This window comes from Alligator sinensis, unplaced genomic scaffold, assembly GCF_000455745.1.
Source record: "Alligator sinensis unplaced genomic scaffold, ASM45574v1 scaffold1129_1, whole genome shotgun sequence".
NCBI lineage: Eukaryota > Metazoa > Chordata > Crocodylia > Alligatoridae > Alligator > Alligator sinensis.
The window spans coordinates 750,314-771,301 of record NW_005842580.1 but is presented as its reverse complement, the minus strand read 5'-3'; the positions used below and the strand labels follow the sequence as shown (position 1 = coordinate 771,301).

Below are 20,988 nucleotides of genomic sequence, written 5' to 3'. Positions count from 1 at the left end.
AGGATCTCTGAGTGCTCTAGAAGGGAAAACAGTGCTCTCTCTCACTGCAGAGCACAGCTTCCTCCTTCTCAGAAGCACCACCCTGTTCCAGGACATCAAAGTAGACCTCTCCCCATCATTGTGCTTCCTCCTGAGTGCAGAGGGGACATGGGTCCCCGGTGGCAGGGTTGGGGCAGGCTTACTTACAACATCTGCTGTCAGGAGGCTGTCTTTCGTCAGGAGAACACTCTTGTCCACAGCCTGGACAGAGCACAGGGAGCCCGGAGTGGCCTGCAGGTGCAAACCAACTTTTGAGCCTGGGAGTTCCTCCTCTTGGGAGAATGCCAGTGACACCTGAAGAGGAAACAGGATGTGGGTTTATCAAAGGAGAAAGGTGCACAAGCCAATTAGGGATATGGAGCACCGGTGACAGGAGCAGAGGGAAGGATGCTGAGACAGAGAGAGTGGGTGGAGCTGTTGGAAACACAAAGAGAAGGATGAATGGACTTTAGAGCTGAGAGCACAGGCCATCCAATCCAAGCCACAATTCTCACCCCCTCCCACCCCTGTAGGGTAATACTCACCTTATTTCTGAAGCACTTCTGAACTGTGAAAGTTTCCATGTCTGCTGTCACCTCTCCATCTTCAAATATGGCATAAACAAGAAGGTGGGAGGAGGGTGCCAAGTCAATGCTGATGGGCAGGGTCAAGGAGAAGGATCCCTTCAGTGCTGCACAAGGGAGGTAAAAGACTTAATTAAATCTGCACATCAGGGAATTGACTTCTGGAACCCACTGCCACTGGATGCCCTTGAAGCAGATGGCATGGCAGGAATCACAATGGGGCACAGGGACATTGAATTGAATGTGGCCTCCTGGGCCATCAGATCTAGTCCCGTGTTTGCAGGCTGCTGTTAGCACAGATCTATTCCCCCAGGCAGTGCCCCTTCCACCGCCTCACACAATTATGAGGCACAATACCCAAAACACCAAGAACACCCTATGGCATGCCACAGATACAAGCAGGGAGATGAGGACACCTCCAATGCTCTGCTTCTGCAGGAACAGGGAAGCATGTGGTTAATATATTCTAGGAAAATCTAAGATAGAGGATTAGGCCCTATACTCAATGGAAGACAAAAATGCCCAAGATCTGTGGCCAAGTTGTCTGAGGGGAAAAATTACTTCCTGGCACCAAATTTGGCCATACGTATAGCCTTGAGCAGAGGAGCAAGACACTCTAGGAACCTCTGAGTTTTCTAAGAAGTAGCAGACACAGTGTAACCCTGTTAAAACCCTAAGCCTCAGCAGTGATCAACATCTCAGTGCTTCAAAGAAAGGCAGAAAGCCTATCAAAGGCCCATTGCATTCATGAGCAAAAAAAGTTGCTTCCTGGCCCCTGCTAGTGAGAATAGTTCCTGCTGTGGCCAAGAATATCTACAGTGATAAATGCTTCCCTAGCTATCAAACACCTCATGGGGCAAGAAAATATTCCACCCTTGTAGCATGGCATTGTACAAGTAGGTGAGTCACGTGGGTTTTCTGCCTCCTTATGAAGTGTCTGCCACTGGCCACAGTGGTGAGGCAGGACACCAATCTGGAGACAACAAAATAGGAGATGGGACATTGAACAAGGTGAAGACCTGGCAAAGGAGAAGGCTACATCCCAGAAAGAGCTGGCCCAATAGCTTGACTTGGAACAGGGACTCCTGTGAAGTTTGTGTGTGATCCACCTTGTGTTTTCCTACTTACTTTCATCCTGGCCAACTGGCACCTGCTTCTGTCCATTGAAGACAATCCTACCTTTTGATACGACCTGGAGCAGAAAGAAAACAGCCAGTCAGAGGCCAGGGTGCTACAGTTGTTTGGATGTGAAGCCAGATGAGAAAAAACATAGAACTAGCAATGCCTAACAGAGGCAAGGGTCACGTGCTGCCCTGGTAGCGCAGGAGCATAGAAGGAGATCTGGAGCAGGGACATGGTTACTGAGCTGGGATAGGCTTGGGCACATTGGCTAGTGACCAAGAACAACTGGTTGCCCTGAAGTGAGAGGTCCTTTTCAGTCTACAGGCCAGTGTTGCTCCAAATACTGTGGAGTTCACCTCTGAGAAACTGGTCCCCTGGGATGGCCAGGGCAAGGCCGTCTGCATTCTCAAAATTAGTCTTGCCCTCCAGAGCTGCCCTTGGGGAAACAGCAAGCTGGTGACCATGGAAAAGAAATGGTCATCCAAGCCTGGCTTGAGTTATTCCTAACCCATTGAGCTAGGATGGCTATCAAATGCTAGGGGGGATAGGAGTATGGTAAAAGACACTTCAGAGCCACGCTAACATGCTAATTGGGAGGCACCAACAAAAGACAGGTACAAAATGGCACCTGCAAACTGGTGTATTGCCTGACCTCCCTCCACTGTAGGCCTCTAGGATCCACAGCAAAATGTACCAGTAGCAAAACTGAGGGGGAGAAAACAGGGCAGTAGCTCTGGTCACCACCTTTGAGGTACATGTGTTGAGGCAGGGAGGGGGGCAGGGAGGGGGGCAAAAATAGCTACTGCCACAGCTGGCAGCTGGTCACATCAACACTGCTGGCAGCATTGCAGCCACCACTGCCACAGGCACTGCCACTACCCAGGGCATGGAGTTGCCTGGTGATGCCTCGGGTATACCCGCTAAATAGCAGGGTATCACATGTGATATTCACATATCACATGTGATATGTGAATATCACATGCCCTGACTGTCCTGGGCACTCACAAAGAAATAGAAATCCACGTGATTGGCCCCAGGGCCCAGCTTGCTCTGGTCAAGGATGTATTCCACCTGCAACTCAGGCTCCTGGCCACAGGGCAGCTCCTCTTTCACATAATGGATCTCCAGAAAACTGCTGCTCTCGGAGTAGAAGGGTCTCAGCCAGTTGAAAGCATCGTGGAACCCCATAGCAGCCTTGGAGCTGTCCTCCTGGGTGAAGTTCCTGATGGCATACCTGCCCTTAAGCACACAGATGTGCAGCAAGGGGGTCAACGCCAGGTAGCACACAACCATATGAATGCAGTCATCAGGGACCCTAATAAAGCAGCCCCAGCCTGACTTAAAGCCCTAGGTGACCATACCTGCCTTCAGTCTCTGGTTGCCAAGCTCTGCTCCAGCTAATTAACTGGCCAGTTTCTTCATTTGCTGCTGGAAGCACCACCCACCCATTTAGCCCCAGCTGTGGAAGCAGATTTCAGGCCAGCTGACAGTTTTGATCGCTGTGTGCTGTGGTAAGCCTCCTGGTCCCTGAGCTCTCTGGCTTTTCTGGTTCCTGACAGCGCTTGGTTCTATTCTTGGACTTTGATCTGTGGATTGTCTCTTGGACCCAGTAACTCAAAATCTGATTCCTGGACCGTGAGCCTGGACTGTGTTGTGGACTCTGCCTCTGGCTTTCCCTCTGGAACTGGCATTTTGGCTCTTCTGCCCCTGCCTTCCTTCAGTGGCTTAACCATTAGGCCACCCACCTACATCCTGGTCCCTAACAGTGGTGCATGATAGACACATTGTCCCTGTAGCATGTGGGCAGGCCCCTTGCAATGCCCATCTTCAGAACTTGCAGCTGAATCTACCCTGGGTACAGAACCACAAGCTTCCTCTTTGCTTTCAATTGTGTCTTTAATGCTCATACTTGCCAAAAAACCTTTAAATACATGAACTAAATGCAATCAGTAAAGTGAAGTCCACCACCCTGATGATCTTCCGAGGTCCCTTCCAGCCCTAATGTCTATGAAATCTATAAGCAATAGGCCTCCAGGAAATGGAGACAGCCCCTGCTTTTCAACTGTGTGTTGAGGCTAGAACAGAAAAACAATTGGCAATTTTTGTTAACCCTCTCACTGCTGACATTTTTAGCAGAAATGCTCTTTTAATGTCCTTTTCCCATAACCCCAATGACCTCTATGCCCTGTCCACCTATCTCCCTCTCCTCCTCTCTGCCTTCTCAGATGCCCAACCCCCTAATTTCCTCTCTCCCCTGTCCAAAATCCAAACCTCTGAGAAGCAGTTAGATGATATTGGTGCCAAAATTTGCAACCCATTTAAATTGGGCATTTCAGAGCAGTGTAACATGAGCTGAAACAAATACTTTAGTGCAGAATACAGGTGACTGCTCGAGCTGTATGTTTTACCCTTATATTTCACACCCAGAAAAACTTCTGTTTTAAAAATATATATCTCTGCAAATGCCATGATAGTGACAGACTTCTGCCCCAACACATTGTAGGAACTAGACCTAGCTATGGATGATGGCAGCCTGCTGCAGAGCACATGGTACTCCCTGTGGCGGGGATGGGCTTCACCTCTCCCCCAAAGATAAGCGTGTATTCTCTTCCAGGCTGGCTGATCTCCTCCGGTGAGCTTTAAACTAGGCATGTAGGGGGAGGGGGAGGATGAGGACAAAGGGAGCAACAGAACACCAAACCAAGAGACACCCACAAGGACAGCCCAGCCAAGTCAGGCGACGAGCACAAGAAATACCCAGGTAAGAGACAGGGGCCCGGACAGTCCAGAGATTGGTGGGGAGGCGCACACACCCTCAGGAAGCCTTAAATGCCTCTACACTAATGCTCGCAGTATGGGGAACAAGCAGGAGGAACTTGCCCTCCTGCTAGCTAACACAAACCCAAACATGGTGGGGCTCACTGAAATTTGTTGGGATCCAACGCACAACTGGGTGGTAAACATCAAGGGCTATAGGCTGTACAGGAGGGATAGAACAGGGAGAAAAGTGGCGGTGTGGCGCTCTACATCAAAGAGCAATACACATCCTCAACAAACAGCACTGGGTCAGAGGAAGGACAGACTGAAGTGCTCTGGGTCAGAATGCAAGGGAGTTGGGGGGAAAGGGACCTAACAGTGGGGGTCTGCTACAGGCCCCCCAACCAGGGAGAAGAGCTGGACCAGGAATTCTCAGGTCAGCTTGTGGAGACAGTCAAGTCAAGGGACGTGGTCATCATGGATGATCTAAACTATCCGGACATCTGCTGGGAGGAGCAGTCAGCCGGGTCTGACCACTCACATAGGTTCCTAGCCGAGTTACAGGACCTCCACCTAACCCAGGAGGTGCACAGTCCCACCAGGGGAAATGCCTTGTTGGACCGGGTCCTGGCCACAGGCGATGACCTGGTGAGGAGACTGCAGGTGCTCGACCACCTGCGCAACAGCGATCATTGCCTACTGGAATTTGCCATCCACCTCAGGGTGTCAAAGGCGTGCAGCAAGGCAGCAGCCCTGGACTTCAGGAGGGCTGATTTCAATGAGGTAAGGAGACTAGTCGGGGAGGCACTGAGGTCCCGGAGGGGAGGGGAGTTGGGAGTCTAAGAGGAGTGGTCATTCCTTAAGGAGACGATCCTCCAAGCCCAAAGGGTGACAATCCCCATGAGGATAAAAGGGGGCAATAGCACTTAAAAGCCTCCATGGCTCACCAAAAGCATCCAGGAACGTCTCAAAGCCAAAAAGGAGGTGTACACCCAATGGAAGGGAGGGGCCATCACCAGGGAGGATTATACCTCCTTGGCTCAAGATTGTAGGGTGGCTGCTAGGAAGGCTAAGGCAGAGATGGAACTGGGACTAGTGACCCAGATCAAAGATAACAAGAAGTCCTTTTTTAAATACATAGGGGTAAAAAGAAGGTACCAAATAATGTGGGGCCTCTGCAGGACATGCTTGGTAATCTGGTGGTAGCACCCGATAACAAAGCTATCCTCTTTAACAGATTCTTTGCTTCCATTTTTCTGAGCGGGGACCAGGGTATCCCCCACACTGGGAATCCAGACGGACCCAGGGGAGGTGCAGCCAGGCCCAGGATCAGTGAGGACCTCATCAGGGAACTTCTGGTGGGACTAGACATGTTCAAATCAGCAGGTCCTAACAATCTCGACCCCAGAGTGCTTAGGGAATTGGCAGAGGTCATTGCGGGACCCCTGGCACAGCTTTATGAGCACTCGTTGTGCTCTGGCGAGGTGCCTGATGACTGGAAAAGGGCCAATGTGGTCCCCATTTTCAAAAAAGGGAGGAAAGAGGATCCAGGAAACTATAGGCCTGTTAGTCTTACCTCGGTCCTGGGGAAGCACTTTGAAAAAATTATCCAGGTGCACATCTGCAAGGGACCAGCAGGGGAGATTATGCTTAGGGGCAACCAACATGGGTTCATTAGAGGCAGGTCCTGTCAGACCAACCTGGTGGCCTTCTATGACCAGGTCACAAAAGCAGGTGTCGCGGTGGACATAGTCTTCCTGGAATTTAGGAAGGTTTTCAACACTGTCTCTTACCCGATCCTCATTAAAAAATTAGGTGACTGTGGTGTCAACACCTACACAGTCAGATGGGTTGCAAATTAGCTGGAGGGCCACACCCAGAGAGTGGTGGTAGATGGGTCATTTTCGACTTGGAGGGATGTGGGCAGTGGGGTTCCCCAGAGCTCGGTCCTTGGGCCCGCACTGTTCAATATCTTCATCGGCGATTTGGACGAGGAGGTGAAAAGCACCTTGTTCAAGTTCACAGATGACAATAAGATGTGTGGAGAAGTGAGCACACTAAAAGAGAGGGACAGGCTACAACTAGATTTTGACAGGTTACAGAGGTGGGCGGATGAGAATAGGATGGGTTTCAACATGGGCAAGTGCAAGGTGTTGCACCTGGGGAAGAAGAACCAGCAGCATACCTACAGTCTGGGGAACTCCCTTCTCATCAGCACAGAGGCAGAAAAGGATCTTGGAGTCATTATTGATTCCAAGATGAATATGGGCCGCCAATGTGGGGACGCAGTCAGAAAGGCTAATCGCACCTTGTCATGCATCCACAGATGCATCACGAGCAGGTCCAAGGAGGTGAACCTCCCCCTCTATGCAACATTGGTCAGGCCACAGTTGGAGTACTGCATCCAGTTCTGAGCGTCGCACTTCAGGAGGGACATGGACCGCATTGAGGGTCCTGCGGAGGGCCACTCACATGATTAGGGGGCAGCAGGGCAGGCCCTACGAGGAGAGGCTAAGGGACCTGAAACTGTTCAGTCTCCACAAAAGAAGGCTGAGAGGGGAACTGGTGACTGCCTATAAACTTGCCAAGGGGAACCAGCAGGCAATGGGAGAGTCCCTGTTCCCCTGAGCACAACCAGGGGTAACAAGGAACAATGGCCATAAGTTGACTGAGAGTAGATTCAGGCTAGATATGAGGAGGCACTACTTCACTGTCAGGGTGGCTAGGAGCTGGAACCAACTTCCAAGGGAAGTGGTGCTCACCCCTACCCTGGGGGTCTTCAAAAAGAGGCTAGACAGCCACCTAGCTGGGGTCATTTGACCCCAGTATTCTTTCCTGCCCATGGCAAGGGGTCGGATTAGATGATCTGCTCCGGTCCCTTCCGACCCTACCAACTATGAAACTATGTCTAGAATGCTGCTACTGGGAACAGTCTGTGCGGTTTTGCCTGTAAGGCATTGGTTCCAGTTCAGCCACAGAGCTGGGGAGCAAGATGGGTCAGGGAATCAGGGATAAAGCTATGGAGTCCTCCTGCTCTGAAGTGCTGGTTCTAATCTCTCTTTCAGGTTGTGGCTAGTAGAGGAGCAAAGGAAACAGGTTTGGGGGCATTATACCTCTGGAATGCTGGTACCATACCAGCTAAAGGTAGGTAAGTGTTAAGGTGTATTCTAAGAAATATAGGGAAAGCATCCAGAGGCAGGGTTATAGTAAGAGAAGGCAAACAGGAAGCTGTGCAGGAGATGGAAAACAAAGAGTTTCCTCTCATGCAAGGAAGTGCTTCCACTTTTGAGACTTTTGGTGAGTGGCTGAGCTAAAGTTGCAACTCTTCCTGGTCAACACAGGCCAAGGGAGTAGCACTTAGCATGAGAAGTCAAAAGTTCAGTTCCAAAACCCCAGAGCCTCCTGTTCTCTATTCTGTCCCTTCATGTCTTTACTGATTCTGACATTGATTCCACTTCTGTCTAACCACAGGACTCACCCTCAGAGAAACCAGAGTGTCATTCCAGTGGGTTGTGTTTAGCATGAAATAGGCATCACCGTTCTCATCTGTGACATATGACCAAAGGGTCTCCACATCATTGACGTCCACAGTCAGGTAAACAGTTTTGTTCTGGAGGGGAGATTCATCGATGCTACAATGCATCTGTAGAGAAGAAAGTGAAATGATTGTCTCCTTTTCTCCTACTCACTGTGCATTGCAGTTTGGAAATCGGATGGCTTCTTATGCTGAACGCAGTTGTAAAACCTTTCTGGCCAGGCACTCTGAAGTGCTTTATAAGTGACAGACAGGATACAGAGATCCTAATGACCAGTATTGAAAAATATCAGCAGCTATTTAAGAGCAGCAATACACAATGATCTTAAAAAAAATTCATCCAGCTATGACTCAGGGAATCTTAGGGAGGAGAAAGGTAATTCCCCTGGATACTGCAATGAACACATCTGTGCCCTTGAGCAGTGGTACAGGTGCTTTAAAGGCCAAGGCTGTAATTTCACATCTTGTCTAAAACTCAGGCAGCCCAGCTCCTTCTAGACCGCACTAGGGCTCTTGGAACAGTGTAGCTCTAGAGGGGAGATCACCTTCTCAACACTCATTCTCTCCACTCCTGGCAGCATGGTGCTCTCCAGCTCCCTGTTGGGGTGCTAGCATCAGAAGCGGGGCTCCCTGCGGGGACTATCATAATGACTGTGCAGTCACGTATATCAGACCTGCTTTAACATGCAGAAGGGATTACAAAGAGAATGCCCTCTCCTGCATGCTTGCAGGAGTGAAGAGTTTAGGAGCTGAAGATGACATTGCTGTCTGTGAATGCAGAGAGAAGCACCCACAAGGCCTCCAGAAACCAGGTCTGGCCACAGGACTCATCTGCTGAAGTCTTCAGCCTCAGTAATCTCTGAGGAGGCTGGACACACACAGCCTGATTTTCAGCTGGTGTAAATCAGCATAGCTCCATTGACTTTAATAAGAGCCCACCATTTTAGGGCAGCTGAGAACTGGGCCTATAGTTTATTCCCAGCATTAATCTCTCCCTTCCTCTATGCTTGCTTCCAAGCTATAAAGAGGGGAGGCTCCCCTGGGACAGAGAGGGCAGTGGACATTACCTTGCCTGTATATGGGAATCCAGGTTTGTAGAATGGATTGAAATCAACAAATTCCATAAGTACTTCCTCCGAAGTGATGCGGGTGTTGGCATTTTCCCAGATTGTGGCTCCTGAGCAGAGATGAGGTATTTGTTAAACACTGTAGCAGACACAAAGTCAAGGTAACCATTTGGTTTAAGGAGCTGACAGTCCAAACGGCAAATGCATCTGTCTGGTACTAAGACTCAGGAGTAGGTGACAAACCCAATGCCTTCCATGGCAACACCTACCACTAGGTCCAGAGGAGCATCTCTCCTGCCTGCCAGGAATGGAGCAGGCAGTTGTGGTCATGACCACTGAGCCAGTCTATTCCAGTCTGTCACTGTGCAGTTGGAGAGCCAGGGAAAGGTGTTTGGATAGTGAATACATTCAGCTCTGTCGACTCACCCATTTGTTCCCTCCCAGTGAAGGCTTGTATTTACAGGGGCCTATAAAGGCTTGTGTTTACAGGTCTCACACACCACAAGAAAGTTCTTTAGGGGACATCTAAGCAGGGGCTGTGTGGGTTCCTCCCAGACTGGGTATGAAACAACATTCCCTAAACACAGGGCAGTGCAGAGAAATGCATGGTGACAAATGCAAAAGACACAGAGCATGGTTGGGGCAGTGCAAAAGGGATGCAATAAGAGATGCTTTCTGAGTTGCAGGCTGGGATAGAGCTATACCGGCCCTGTAGGAAAGAGGGAGAAGCTAGAATCCAGTGCAGAGAGCAAGGGGGGAGGTGTTGGAGCTGGGATCAGAACTCAATACATTGGTCAGATCAACAGGGTGAGAGATATCATTTTAGTGGCAGCATCTTGGAGAGCCAAATAGGAAGTAATGTGGGAATCAAAAACACCAGCAAGCAGAGGAAGTGGGGTAGTGCTTAGGGTAGGGATTTCTGGAAATCCCAATGGATGGTGAGCTCTAGAGCAATGCAGGGTGGGGGAAGCCCTGGAACAGCCTCATGGCCCCATTACTGGGTTTAGAGAGTGCAGTTGGTTAAGGCTTATTTTTAAGAGGCAGCCTTGAGAGCAGTGCAAGGCCAGTGTAGATATACCTAGAGTCCAATGCTGTGGACATTGCTGTAGGTATGTAATGCTGTGGACAAGGCTCAGTGGCTGACTGGGGGCAGCAAGGATGGGTTGCTATATATTCCATGGCAGGCTAAGGTGCACTGAGTGACGGAGAGATGCTGTTTGTGCAGCTGACAGTAGTGGCTGGTTGGGCACTCCAGTACTAGAGAATCTTGGCGGAAAATATGAACTCTGGCAATTGGAGACAAGTGGGAGGAAGTGGTGTAGCCCAGGGGTCTGGTAGAAAGTGCGGATACCTGAAAGACACTAAAACTAAATCTCAGTGAAATTCCTTGACTTTAAAGATCTGAAGTTTAAAAAGTTACCTGCACTGGTTGGGGGAATGAAGGGGGATGGGACCACCAAACAAGAAAGCGATCAGTCAGGGGTTTCCCAGGAGGAGAGCAGCAGAAGCCAGCAGATGCGAGGAGACAGTGTTTCCCTCCCCACTGGTACCTGTTGCTTCTTCTTGCAGCTTGAATGAAATTGCCAACAATTTCTGGTAGCCAGGGTTGGCCAGTGCTAGATCCACTGTATCCACTGTAAAAGTGGAACAACCACTCTTGTCTGTCTGTAGATGTTGAGGTGGACCGAAGAAAAGAAAAAGAGCACAGATTGAGTAGGGCAGCAATCTGCAGATGTTGCCCAATGTTCAACATCCTTCCATCCAGCTCCTAAGTCTTTAGATGCTGTACATCTTATCAAACCCATGGTGGACATCTTTCTTAGTGAAGGGAAACCTTAGAGTCATATTGACTTGACTGGCAGCATCCCCACACAGAGCAGATAAACAGTGCAGTGATTAGGTACATCGCATCCACTCATGGAGGGAGATGGGACTAAACCCAACTGCTGCAGGTGTGAGACACAGTATCCTGCCACTTGAGGTGGCAGTGCATCCTCCTTGCTGTCAGTAGTCGGCCAGATAAAGTGAAGACTTCCAATCAGTCCAATAGTGTTTCTCCATGTAATGAGATAATGTCTGAGAAGTGTAGCTGATAAGCTCCAAAGAGTCAGGTATTGTTCTAGGCCTCATTGACAGAATGCTAGTGTTCCTTCTGAGGACAGCAGAAGAACCAGGAAAGCCTAACTTCTATGGAAAACACCCTGGACATAGGGGCAAATGTTAGGAGTGAAGTTAGGATGTATGTTTTGATACCATTTCCCAACCTGATGGGTATCTCCTCCAGCTCTACCCACTGCCCCCAGGCCCATCTTGGGGTCCAGAGACTTGCCCAGAGTTGGGGTGAGGGTCAAAGCTTCAGGAGCCTGGTGAAAGTGAGGATAAGGGGCCTGACTAGGCTCATAGCTCCATCTACCTAAATAACAAAGTGTGTAACCCTCAGTCCATAGGTCCCTCGTGCCTCTCTAGGGCTATGTTGTGTCCTGCAGATGTGAAGAAGGTAGTCAAAGAGTGCTAATGTTTTGGTCCACATCCAATGCACAGAGTTTTACTCCCATGAGTCCTGCAGAACCTGTACAGTTCTGTGAAAGGGCACAAGCCTCTAGTCTGCCTTGTGCTTTGGGGCCAAAATGATTCCTGAGTCCTGACTGGTGCCTTATTACTGCCACTTGTATTGCACAAGATGCAGAGACCCAGCTGGATTTCCAAGTCTCAGCTTTGAGTATGTAGCTGCCATACTAAGGACAGCCCTCTTGTGGCTTGTAGAACTGGATTTGGGGTGTCTGGGAGAAGATTGGTGCACATGGATAATTTGTGTTCCTCCTTGAAGCACCCAGCAATGGGCATCTTTACAGACTGTGCTAAAGGGCCACCTTTGTCACTGTGGGTCAGAGAGTGGGGAGGCCCTCCACTTTTCCCCAAAGCACCTGGACTTCTTATCTGGGAGCTGGGTGTCCCCAGGCCAATGTGTTACCAAGGTAATTCCAGCAGCAGGGTCATGAGCAGATTGGATGCCTGGTCTGACCCGCTGTGGCAGGAGACAGGAAGCAGGATGCCATGACAGTTGAAGAAGGGCATGTTAGAAGGGGCAGAGGCAGAACACTTGGATGGATGGTTTATTTCAGCCAATGACTCACCCCCTTCCCTCCCCATCCCCATCTGCTCACCTGTCTCTTAAATTCCTGATGGGAGAGAGTGTTGTGTTTTCCGTTTCTGCAAAAGGATCTATAACACGAGTCAGATTGACCTCTAATTCCCCCTGGACAGGCTTGCCATAGGTGTACCTGGGTTAAAGTGGGAGAAGACACCCCCAGGGGGGACCAGACATCTCAGCAACAGAAGAGAGTGAAGGGAACAGGCGCCTGTGCTCAGGGAGAAGGTGAAACCAGTCTCAGCACCCTTGGTCTCAGCACACTCTTTAAACAAGGAACAGGGACAGGAATGGTTCCCTTCAGATCTCTGCTGGGTGTTTGGCCTTCAGAGTCACCGCACTGCCCATTCCACCTGCTCTGCGTAGGCATAGGTTCTGTAGGAAAGGGGCAACTGAGGTCTATGCCCATCCTGGTGGCATTGGGAGGAGTCTGCTTCCTGCTGTAGTAGGGTCCCCAAGCCACAGGGAGCAGAGAAGCAATGGAAGAAAAGTGGTCATTACTCTGCTGCCAGAGGGGTGGTGGAAGGAAGCCAATGTCCAGGGTGGGACTGCGGCTTGTGAGACAAGGCAGTTTCACTCACCTGCCACAGGCTTTGACCTGGAACTCCTTAACTGCAGTGTTAATCAGGTCTGGGACCTCATATACCAGCTCAAATTTTGGCAGCTCTATAAACGGAGGTAGGAGGATGGGTTCAGGGAAGAGTCCCAAGAAGTGAACTCACCTTTTTTCCCTGACACAGCTTCTGAGACCCTAGTATGGCACTGGATGGATGGGCTGGGAGACTAATGGTATATCTAAGCCAGCTGTGGGCTGCCTTGGGGCACTTCTCTAAAGTGCCCCACACATACTCCAGATGTGGATATAATGTAGCTTCCTCAGAGCAAGGCTGGCATATACGAATAAGCTCTGGGGCTGGCTCAAATGTCCTGAGGGCTCATGTCCAGCACCATGCTCATGCCCCATACTCAGAGCAAGCATGGAGCACCATGACAAGAGTCACATCCTCACTCTGTGCCTGAGGGTCCCCAGCCCATTCTGCGTCTCCCATCTCTTTCTTTTTTGACATCTACCTGTCAGCTGCTGCTTGCCTCCCCTTCCCCAGAACCATTTCAGGGGATAGCACCCATAGGGCAGAGGTGCTGTGCCTCACCATGTTGCTCCTTACCATGTCCAATGTGGACACATCCTAAACTCAATCCCATTTACCGTAGGGCAAGGGCAGCATTGAGAGAGCAGTGTGTATGGAGAGAGAGGCCAGGGGACCCAGGCCTGCATAAACCTGGGCTCATTTCTACCTCAGTACAACCAAGCAGGGTTCCTTCAGATGCAAGAAGCATTACTGATGTGAAGAGGGACCCTATGACTGAATGAATTCAAGGCTTGATTCCCCAGGAGGGCTGGGGAGAGCCTGGAGCACAGGGGCACAGGGGCAGGACCTGCGGCAGGGGTCTGGGCACAGGGACTTGCGTGTAGCTGAAGCTCAAAGATGACAGAATAATGGGGCTACGTTTTCCTTTCTTCCTCCAAAGCAAGGTGAGGGTGCCCTAGGAGAGTGTAGTATGGGCCAGTGAGAGGGGGCTTGAGATGGAGCACAGTGGGGACCAAGACCTCAGGATGGAGGTGGGGTTGCGGGGAGGCAGGGACAGTAATTCTCAAATGGCAAAATCTAATGAACAACCCTACACACCCTAATGCAGTCTCCCCTGTCCCCCTCCCCTCCATCTAGTACTCACCATATTCCTCCACCGTGAATAGTCCTAGCGTGTCGTGTCATCTGTAATTTCCTCTTCATCCAGTCTGATGGCATATGTCCCCGGAGCTACTTCAGAGGCCAATGGGAAGGACAAATCCATAATCCCTTGCCTTGGCTTCACATCTAGCCACTGGCTGATACGATTTTTATTGGGATCCTATACAGGAATGGACAGTCATGGTCACATGTGTTTATGCATGAACAGGGGCTCAGCCCCATACACATGCTCAAAGCGAGCATGGAGCACCATGCCAAGAGTCACATCCTTGCTCTGTGCCTGAGGGCCCCCAGCCCAACCTGAGTCTCCCATCTCTTGCTTTTTTAGCAGCTACCTGTCACCCCCTGCCTGCCTCCCCCTCCCCCAGAACCATTAATTGCTGGTAACAGTTCAGGGGAAGGGAAGCGGGGCAGGCTATAGCCAGGAGATGAGGTGCACTCCAGCAGTGTCAGTGACAATGTGGAGCAGAGAAGACAGGTCCAAGAGGTCACGCACCAGCAGCTGCACAAGCGGGTACTGTGAAACACAAGAGAGAAATGAGATCACCATTATACAGGTCTCAGCTTCCACTTCAGCAGGTCCTGCCTCTGAGCTCAGGTCTCAACACTCCCCAACTAAACACCCAGGTTTCTACAGCAGCCACACTTCTATCTCAGAGGGACTGCAAGAGCTGGAGAGGTGACAACCGTGGATGTGTTCCTTACAGAGACCTCACTGTATCCTCCCTGACCTTGCTTACTGCAGGGAGGAGCATGATGATTGCCCCACATACTCTGCCTGGGGGTAGTATGCTACTGGCCCCTGCCTCATGGAAAAGTGAAAAGACACTCACCACTTCGTCGATGGCCTTAAACTCCTCATCAAGGCTCACAATGCGAAATTTCACTGCAGGGAACAAGAATATGCAATGAGTCACTCCAGCTGGGACGGGCTCTAGGAGGAGTATACAGCTCCCTTCCCATGCTCCGGCATCCCCTTGTGCCCCTGCTTATGGCCTGAGGATGAGTTGGTGGGTGTTCATGTGTGTACACAGCCCAGCAAAAAGGGGCTCTGCTGTCAAATGAGGAATATTCTTTTCAAATTTGAAAGGGATTTTTCAGAGACCCAAGGAGCAGGGAGTCCTGGCCTTGGTTTCAGGTCTTATTCAAAAGGTAGTCCCCCTTGAGCAGCATGTGGGGATGATAGGGTCACCACTGGTTCAGAAAATAAACCGCTCTCCACCCATATGCTCCCTTCTGCACCTGGTGACTAATAGATCTGACTTTCACCTGTGAGGTGGGGTAGGCTAGCATTTCACAGGAACCATCCCCAGAGGAAGACAGCTACCACATCCCCTCTTCTTGGTCCTGCCTGTCCCATTGCTCATACCTGTCTCCCCAGGTTTGTAGAAGGGCTTGTCTGTTTGTATGAGGAGCATCTCTTTCTGGTCCCTCACCAGCACCTTCTTGCGGCTCTCAAAACTCACTGTGTCCCCACTGTGGATCAGGACGTGTACAAAGGCCACTTCCTCCTCTGCCTTCCAGATGCAAGGAAACATGCCATCTCAGTAGGGTGACTTAGGCATCTAGGCCACTTTTTTTTGTGGGGGATGGGGGTGGTCTTTTCTGTCCCTTTCCCTCCTACAATCTCCAGAGATGATAGATAAAGAAAATCTCACTTGCCCTTTCATCTTCCCCTTCTTCCCCTCATCCATTTCTTCCTCTCCTTTCCAAACCCCTTTTCAGGTCCCACATGTCCCTTACCCTGTGTCCCTATGTCTGCACACCTTTGCTTTCCTTCTCCTTCCTTCTGCTCCTCTTTCTCTATCTTCTCTCCCCCCATTCTCCTTTACATCTCTTTCTCCCTCCTTAGTGAGGCTGGAACAGAGGTCTCTAGGTTGTGGGAGGAAAGGGAGCTGTGAGATGTGAGACTTACATAGCTATAATAGGACTCTGTTTTCCTGGGGATGAAGGCTGGCACCTGGAGAAAGGGCCCAAGAAAAAGAAAAGAGAAAAAAAGGAATGCAAGTATATCAGAAAGGTATCATTTCTGACACTAGCTGGTGCCAGACCTACCTCTACTCTTCAGATTCAAGGTCTGGATGCAAATTTTGTAGCTCAAACCCAACCTGATCCCCAGAGAAACATTTGGAAGAGTGAAAAACAAGCAGCAGGCTTCTTGGTAAGTGGTGGCATTGGAAGGATGAGGATAGTGCTGAAACCAGAGTTGCCTGCATAGTCCCAGCTTCTCTATACCAGGAGAATATGAAACAGTTAGAGGGTTTGCAAATGAAGATCAGTACAGACAGGTAAATGCTAGTCTAATCCAGAAAAATTACTCTGCATGTGGCAGCATTGAATTGCATGTTTGTTGTTTTCCAGACCCTCCAGAACCAAAGGGATCCTCCCTTTTTTTATCCCAGGACCTACATGGTGATGAGGACTTTGTTTAATGGGGTTTTGTCTATAGACCTTACCGTGGCTTACGCTTCAAAGGGTGCTGCTTGTATGTTCAGTTGGAGCTTCTCAGCGAGTCCCACACAGCTGATCAGAGAATCCATGCTCTTTGACAGAAAAACTGCAGCAAGCAAAGAGCCAGAACACTTCCATGGTCTCACACAGCTGTTTGCTGTGACTACATGTACCCCCAGCTCTGCAGGGAGGGCAGACCATGCAAAGGATCTGGTTTCTATTGTACCCCACATATCTGCTCCTACTCCTGTGTGAGTCAAGGTTTTCTTATGGTGATATCTTTCATTGGACCAACTGCATCATTGAGATAGAGTTAAACAAGCTTTTGAATACAAGGCATTCATCAAGTCACATCATGTTCTATCCTTGGATAGATTTCTGATTGATTCTTCTGCCACCTAGTAACCAAGTGCTGCAATGGCACCTACTACAGCAGTGACCCCAGAATAGCTGGCTGTCCATCTGCTCTGGGCACCAGTGTCAGTTCCATCAATGCACAAAATCAATTAAGGTTACCCCAGTGTAAGTGTGTTCCCTGGCCATAGTCACATATAAACACTTGTGCTTACGCAGTGTTGGAAAGTGTGATTGTAGCTCATGCAGACCTAGTCCAGCCAGTTTTCATCTGGACAGCTCAGTAAAACACAGCAGGGAAGCTGCAGCAACACTGCCATCCCCAGGTTAAAACCAAGGGCCCTATACACATGATATACCTCTGCTCTGATATGTGTGCTAATTAGCACTCGTCAGAGCAGACTTGATTAATCAAGAGCTGCTCTAATTAAAGTGCTCTCCAGAGCACATGTATAGATGCCCCTATGTCCCAGGTAGCTGGGTGCAACTGAAGCCTCTGCCACTGCTATTTTGCTGTAGTCAGTACCTCATCTAGTACCTGGGCTTCTCTGTGGACTGTTCTCCTGTCTCCCTGCTGCAGTAGGGCCAGCCTTCAAGTATGGACAGACCCAATCCTTGAACCATTCCAAGAATGTCATTGATTGGGAAGTGGTTGACAATTGTCCCTGGACAGAAGCATCCCCCAGTATACTACTAAGGGCTCTAAGTAGACCTGGGTTTATCTACATGTGCATTTTACTGCAGAGTTGACTAATTGGCTCCTCAGTAAGAATCACCATCTACATTCTACATTAGGGCACAGTAAATTAATTAACTTAATCGTAGGATAGTACTGTTGGGGAGTAATTTACACCACTACAACACACATGTAGATGGTGACTGGGGCTGGCTGATGCACAAGGCTGTTACAGTGCAAGGGCTGCCTGGCAGCTAGCCCCACACTGTAGCACCCTCGTGCCTCAGCCAAGCCCTCTACTGCCTGAAGCTTCCACCTGGAGCCCAGGACTGCCCCCCCCGACCCCCTGTCAGCCCAGGGCTGCTCTACCCTTACTCAACATGCTGTGGTCCTGGGCATATGTGTAAATGTTGCTCCCAGGAGAAATAGCTCCAGCATTAACTTCACTGGAATTTATTTCTTCACCCTAATTTCATGTGTAGATGCACCTACTCTCACCTTTTAGGGATTGTACAATTGTAAGAATGCCACCAGGGGCTGTTAAGTACCAAGACCATCATGACTTCCAGGGTAAGGTAACCACCAAAAAGCAAAGGCGGAACATATGCACTCCCCCTCCTCCCCTCCACCCCCCACATGGGTGGTACAACTGAAGCAGAGCTGAGTAGAGCCTGTGGGGGGCTTCAGGGCTGGGGCTCCTCACCCTGTTACCCTCCCCCCAGGACCTCTGTGGCCCATCAGGCAGGACATGGTGGAGAAGCTCAGTTTTACCCCATCTGCACAGACACGGCACAGAGTGGTGGCTGGTGTGGGGCTCCCAACAGCAGTGGCAGCACCAAGCCTCCCCACCCCACTGTGCCTTTCCATGCCAGGTCCTGCCAGCTGGGCCATGGAGGCCCTTGCAGGAGGGCAGCAGGGCAAGGAGCTCTGAGTGCCACAGCAGGCAGCCTGTATCTGTCCCCACCACGTGCACATATATGGGGGGGGCATGTGCCCCCCATGCCACCCTCTCCAGGAGTGCATGCAGCAATGTGGAGCCTACCCCCATGCTGTTCCCTGGCTAGGATGATCCTGGCTCCATCCAAAGGGCCCTGCAGCTGTGCATTCCCACCCAGGCTCTGGGCCCCATGCACTGCCCTGCCTGGGCAGGGCCCCCAGCCCCAGCCTCCAGTCCTGTCCCACTCCATCTCTTACCATGAGGAGGGACCACAATCTACCTTCCCCATGTTTCTTCTCCCCCCCCTCTCCCCCCCTGCCCCCGCACACTTATCTATAGGCAGCTGGGGAGCTGCTCTCCACTGCTGCCTGGGTGTATTGCTGGCCACGTGCATGTGTGTGCATGAACACATGCATGTGATGCCCCCTGCATCTGCTCCCCCCAGCCCCAAGCAACCACTTGCAGGCTGGAACTTTGCCAACCTGCAAGGGGCAACCCATGGTTTCCTGTTCTTTTCTCCTTCAAAGGAGAAAATCCATGCTGATCCACAGCAAAAGGAAAATCCGGATCCCCGCACATGATACTAAGACCATAGTTGAGTGTGTCAAGGGGAATCTGGGACAAATGCTGTCCCAGAGTCATTCAGCCCAGGACCAGGGCTTGATGTTTATATTTTGGGACTGCCCTACTCAATTAGGGATGGGTGGTCACCCTATTCCAGGGGTCTGTGCCCAGAGTTTCCCCAGCATTCACATGGAGAGGGAGGAACACCTGGATTGGGGCAGGGGGTTGGAGTGGATGGGTTGCCAGTGCTAGGGGGTTGCATGACTCCGTGCTTGCAGCTCCCAGGGGGCTGGGTACCAAGAACTCCCTGCCTTTTCCAGCCTCTGCCCTGGGAAGTGGGAACCCAGACTCAGTTGGGTGGGGAGGAGTTGGAAAGGTTGCCAGGTGTTTCTTGCCTCCTGCCCCTGGGCTGCCACTGCTGCTCTCCACCCAACCCACAGCCCATGCCTGTTTTCCTGCATGCCTCACCTGCACAGCCCATGCCTGTGCTTGCTAGTATGTGACCAAACTCTGTGTGGTGGTACCCAGACAGGTGTGTACCCAGACACCAGGTGTGTGTGTGCATGTGTGTATGTGGGTGGAGGTGGGAAGTTGGAGGCTCGTTTCTTCATTCCAAGGGCTGATTGCTTTGGGACTTCCCATGGTCTCTGACTCAGAAAGGCACTCAAGTACCTTGTATTGCCAGCAGCTGCATATAGAGATGTGTGCAGAGTGGAACCAGCAGAGCAGGGCTGGCTGCAAGAGTGCAGCGCAGAGGCAGGGAACAGTTAACAGTTAATGGACTAATGGACACCTGGAGGACTGGAGGACCTGGAGGACTGAGAAGACACTAAGCAGGGACTGCACTGTGTCTACACATAACATTGAACTGGTTCATGAAGGACCAACTCAAAATAGCACTTGATTTTCCTGGTGTGATTTTGAAGTGTTCCAGGAAGTTTAAAATGGTCTAAAGGGGTGTGTACATCTAGGCTCTTGGGGTGCCTATAGACATGATGATTTTCACCATTTAAAGCATTTTAAAGCCATCACGTAATACACATGGGTGACTAGAACATTTAAAAAATGGTGGAAGTCACCTTAATTAAACCTCATTGTATGTGTTTTAAATGTAAGGTGAAGTGTAGTAGCATGTCTCAGCCTACCTAGTTCACCTTTATTGCACATGTATTGAACTGGGACTTCCCAGTGGCCTCTGGCTTCATTGTGCAGCATCTGGCACCCCCTGCCTCCTACTCTACAGAACTACTATAAGGCACAAAACTATTATATTTTAAGGTGCTATACCTAAAGCACGTTAAGCAAAGCACGAATGTTACAGCACCTTTGGAAATGCCTGCCTTGCACGTGTATAGGCACCCTTGGAGTTTAAAGTGTGTTTAGGCTGTTATAAGCATTACTTCTGTCCATGCCCTGAGAACAGCACATTAACACAAACTTTTACCAACAGCAGGCCACTGCTTGCGACCCAGCTACCATCATAGACAGCTGATCACCACCCCCACCTCCCAAATGGCATGCCTCCAACAGAGGCATAACACGACCATCAGCTAGGGGACTAGCACAGCAGCCACTGGGCGTAAACGCCCTCTAATGTCCCCTCCTACTAGGGTTGTCAACTCTGTTAATCTATTATGGAAGGTTTCATTACATGACATAATGAGATTAGTGAATCGTTACATCAGGAAGGCAAATGCACATTACTATTACATTTTTAAAATCCACTGGACTACTGTATAAATCAGATTCAACATTTTAATATTTACTTTCATGAATGTCCTATCATTTATCTCCCAGGTGACTCTCAGCAGTCTCATGGAGATTTATATCTAATTCCCGGAAACTCCAGGGCAATCCTGCAGGGTTGGCAACCCTACCTCCTACTGCTGTTACTGCTCACCACCATTGGTGAGTTTTGCTAATTGCTCTAAGTTCAGCAGAAAGTCAGGAGCTGTAGTAGGAGGAGCTCCTGGTCACATTGACACTTCCCCCAGAGAAGCAGCATCTCTGTACATGGAGGTGAG

At 50.2% G+C, this 20,988-nt stretch overlaps 1 protein-coding gene across 1 annotated transcript in view; it reads right to left on the bottom strand.

Moving 5' to 3' along the window:
- The window catches only part of LOC106721824 (alpha-2-macroglobulin-like), a 44,331-nt gene extending 28,811 nt beyond the window's left edge, over positions 1-15,520 (bottom strand). Inside the window, 10 exon segments of the mRNA XM_025214384.1 lie at positions 187-333; positions 564-709; positions 1,731-1,794; positions 2,730-2,963; positions 7,960-8,124; positions 9,084-9,193; positions 10,634-10,748; positions 14,479-14,499; positions 14,816-14,868; positions 15,352-15,520. Coding sequence (XP_025070169.1) covers positions 187-333; positions 564-709; positions 1,731-1,794; positions 2,730-2,963; positions 7,960-8,124; positions 9,084-9,193; positions 10,634-10,748; positions 14,479-14,499; positions 14,816-14,868; positions 15,352-15,520 — 1,224 coding nt within the window.
- Between the last annotated feature and the right edge of the window lie 5,468 nt (positions 15,521-20,988).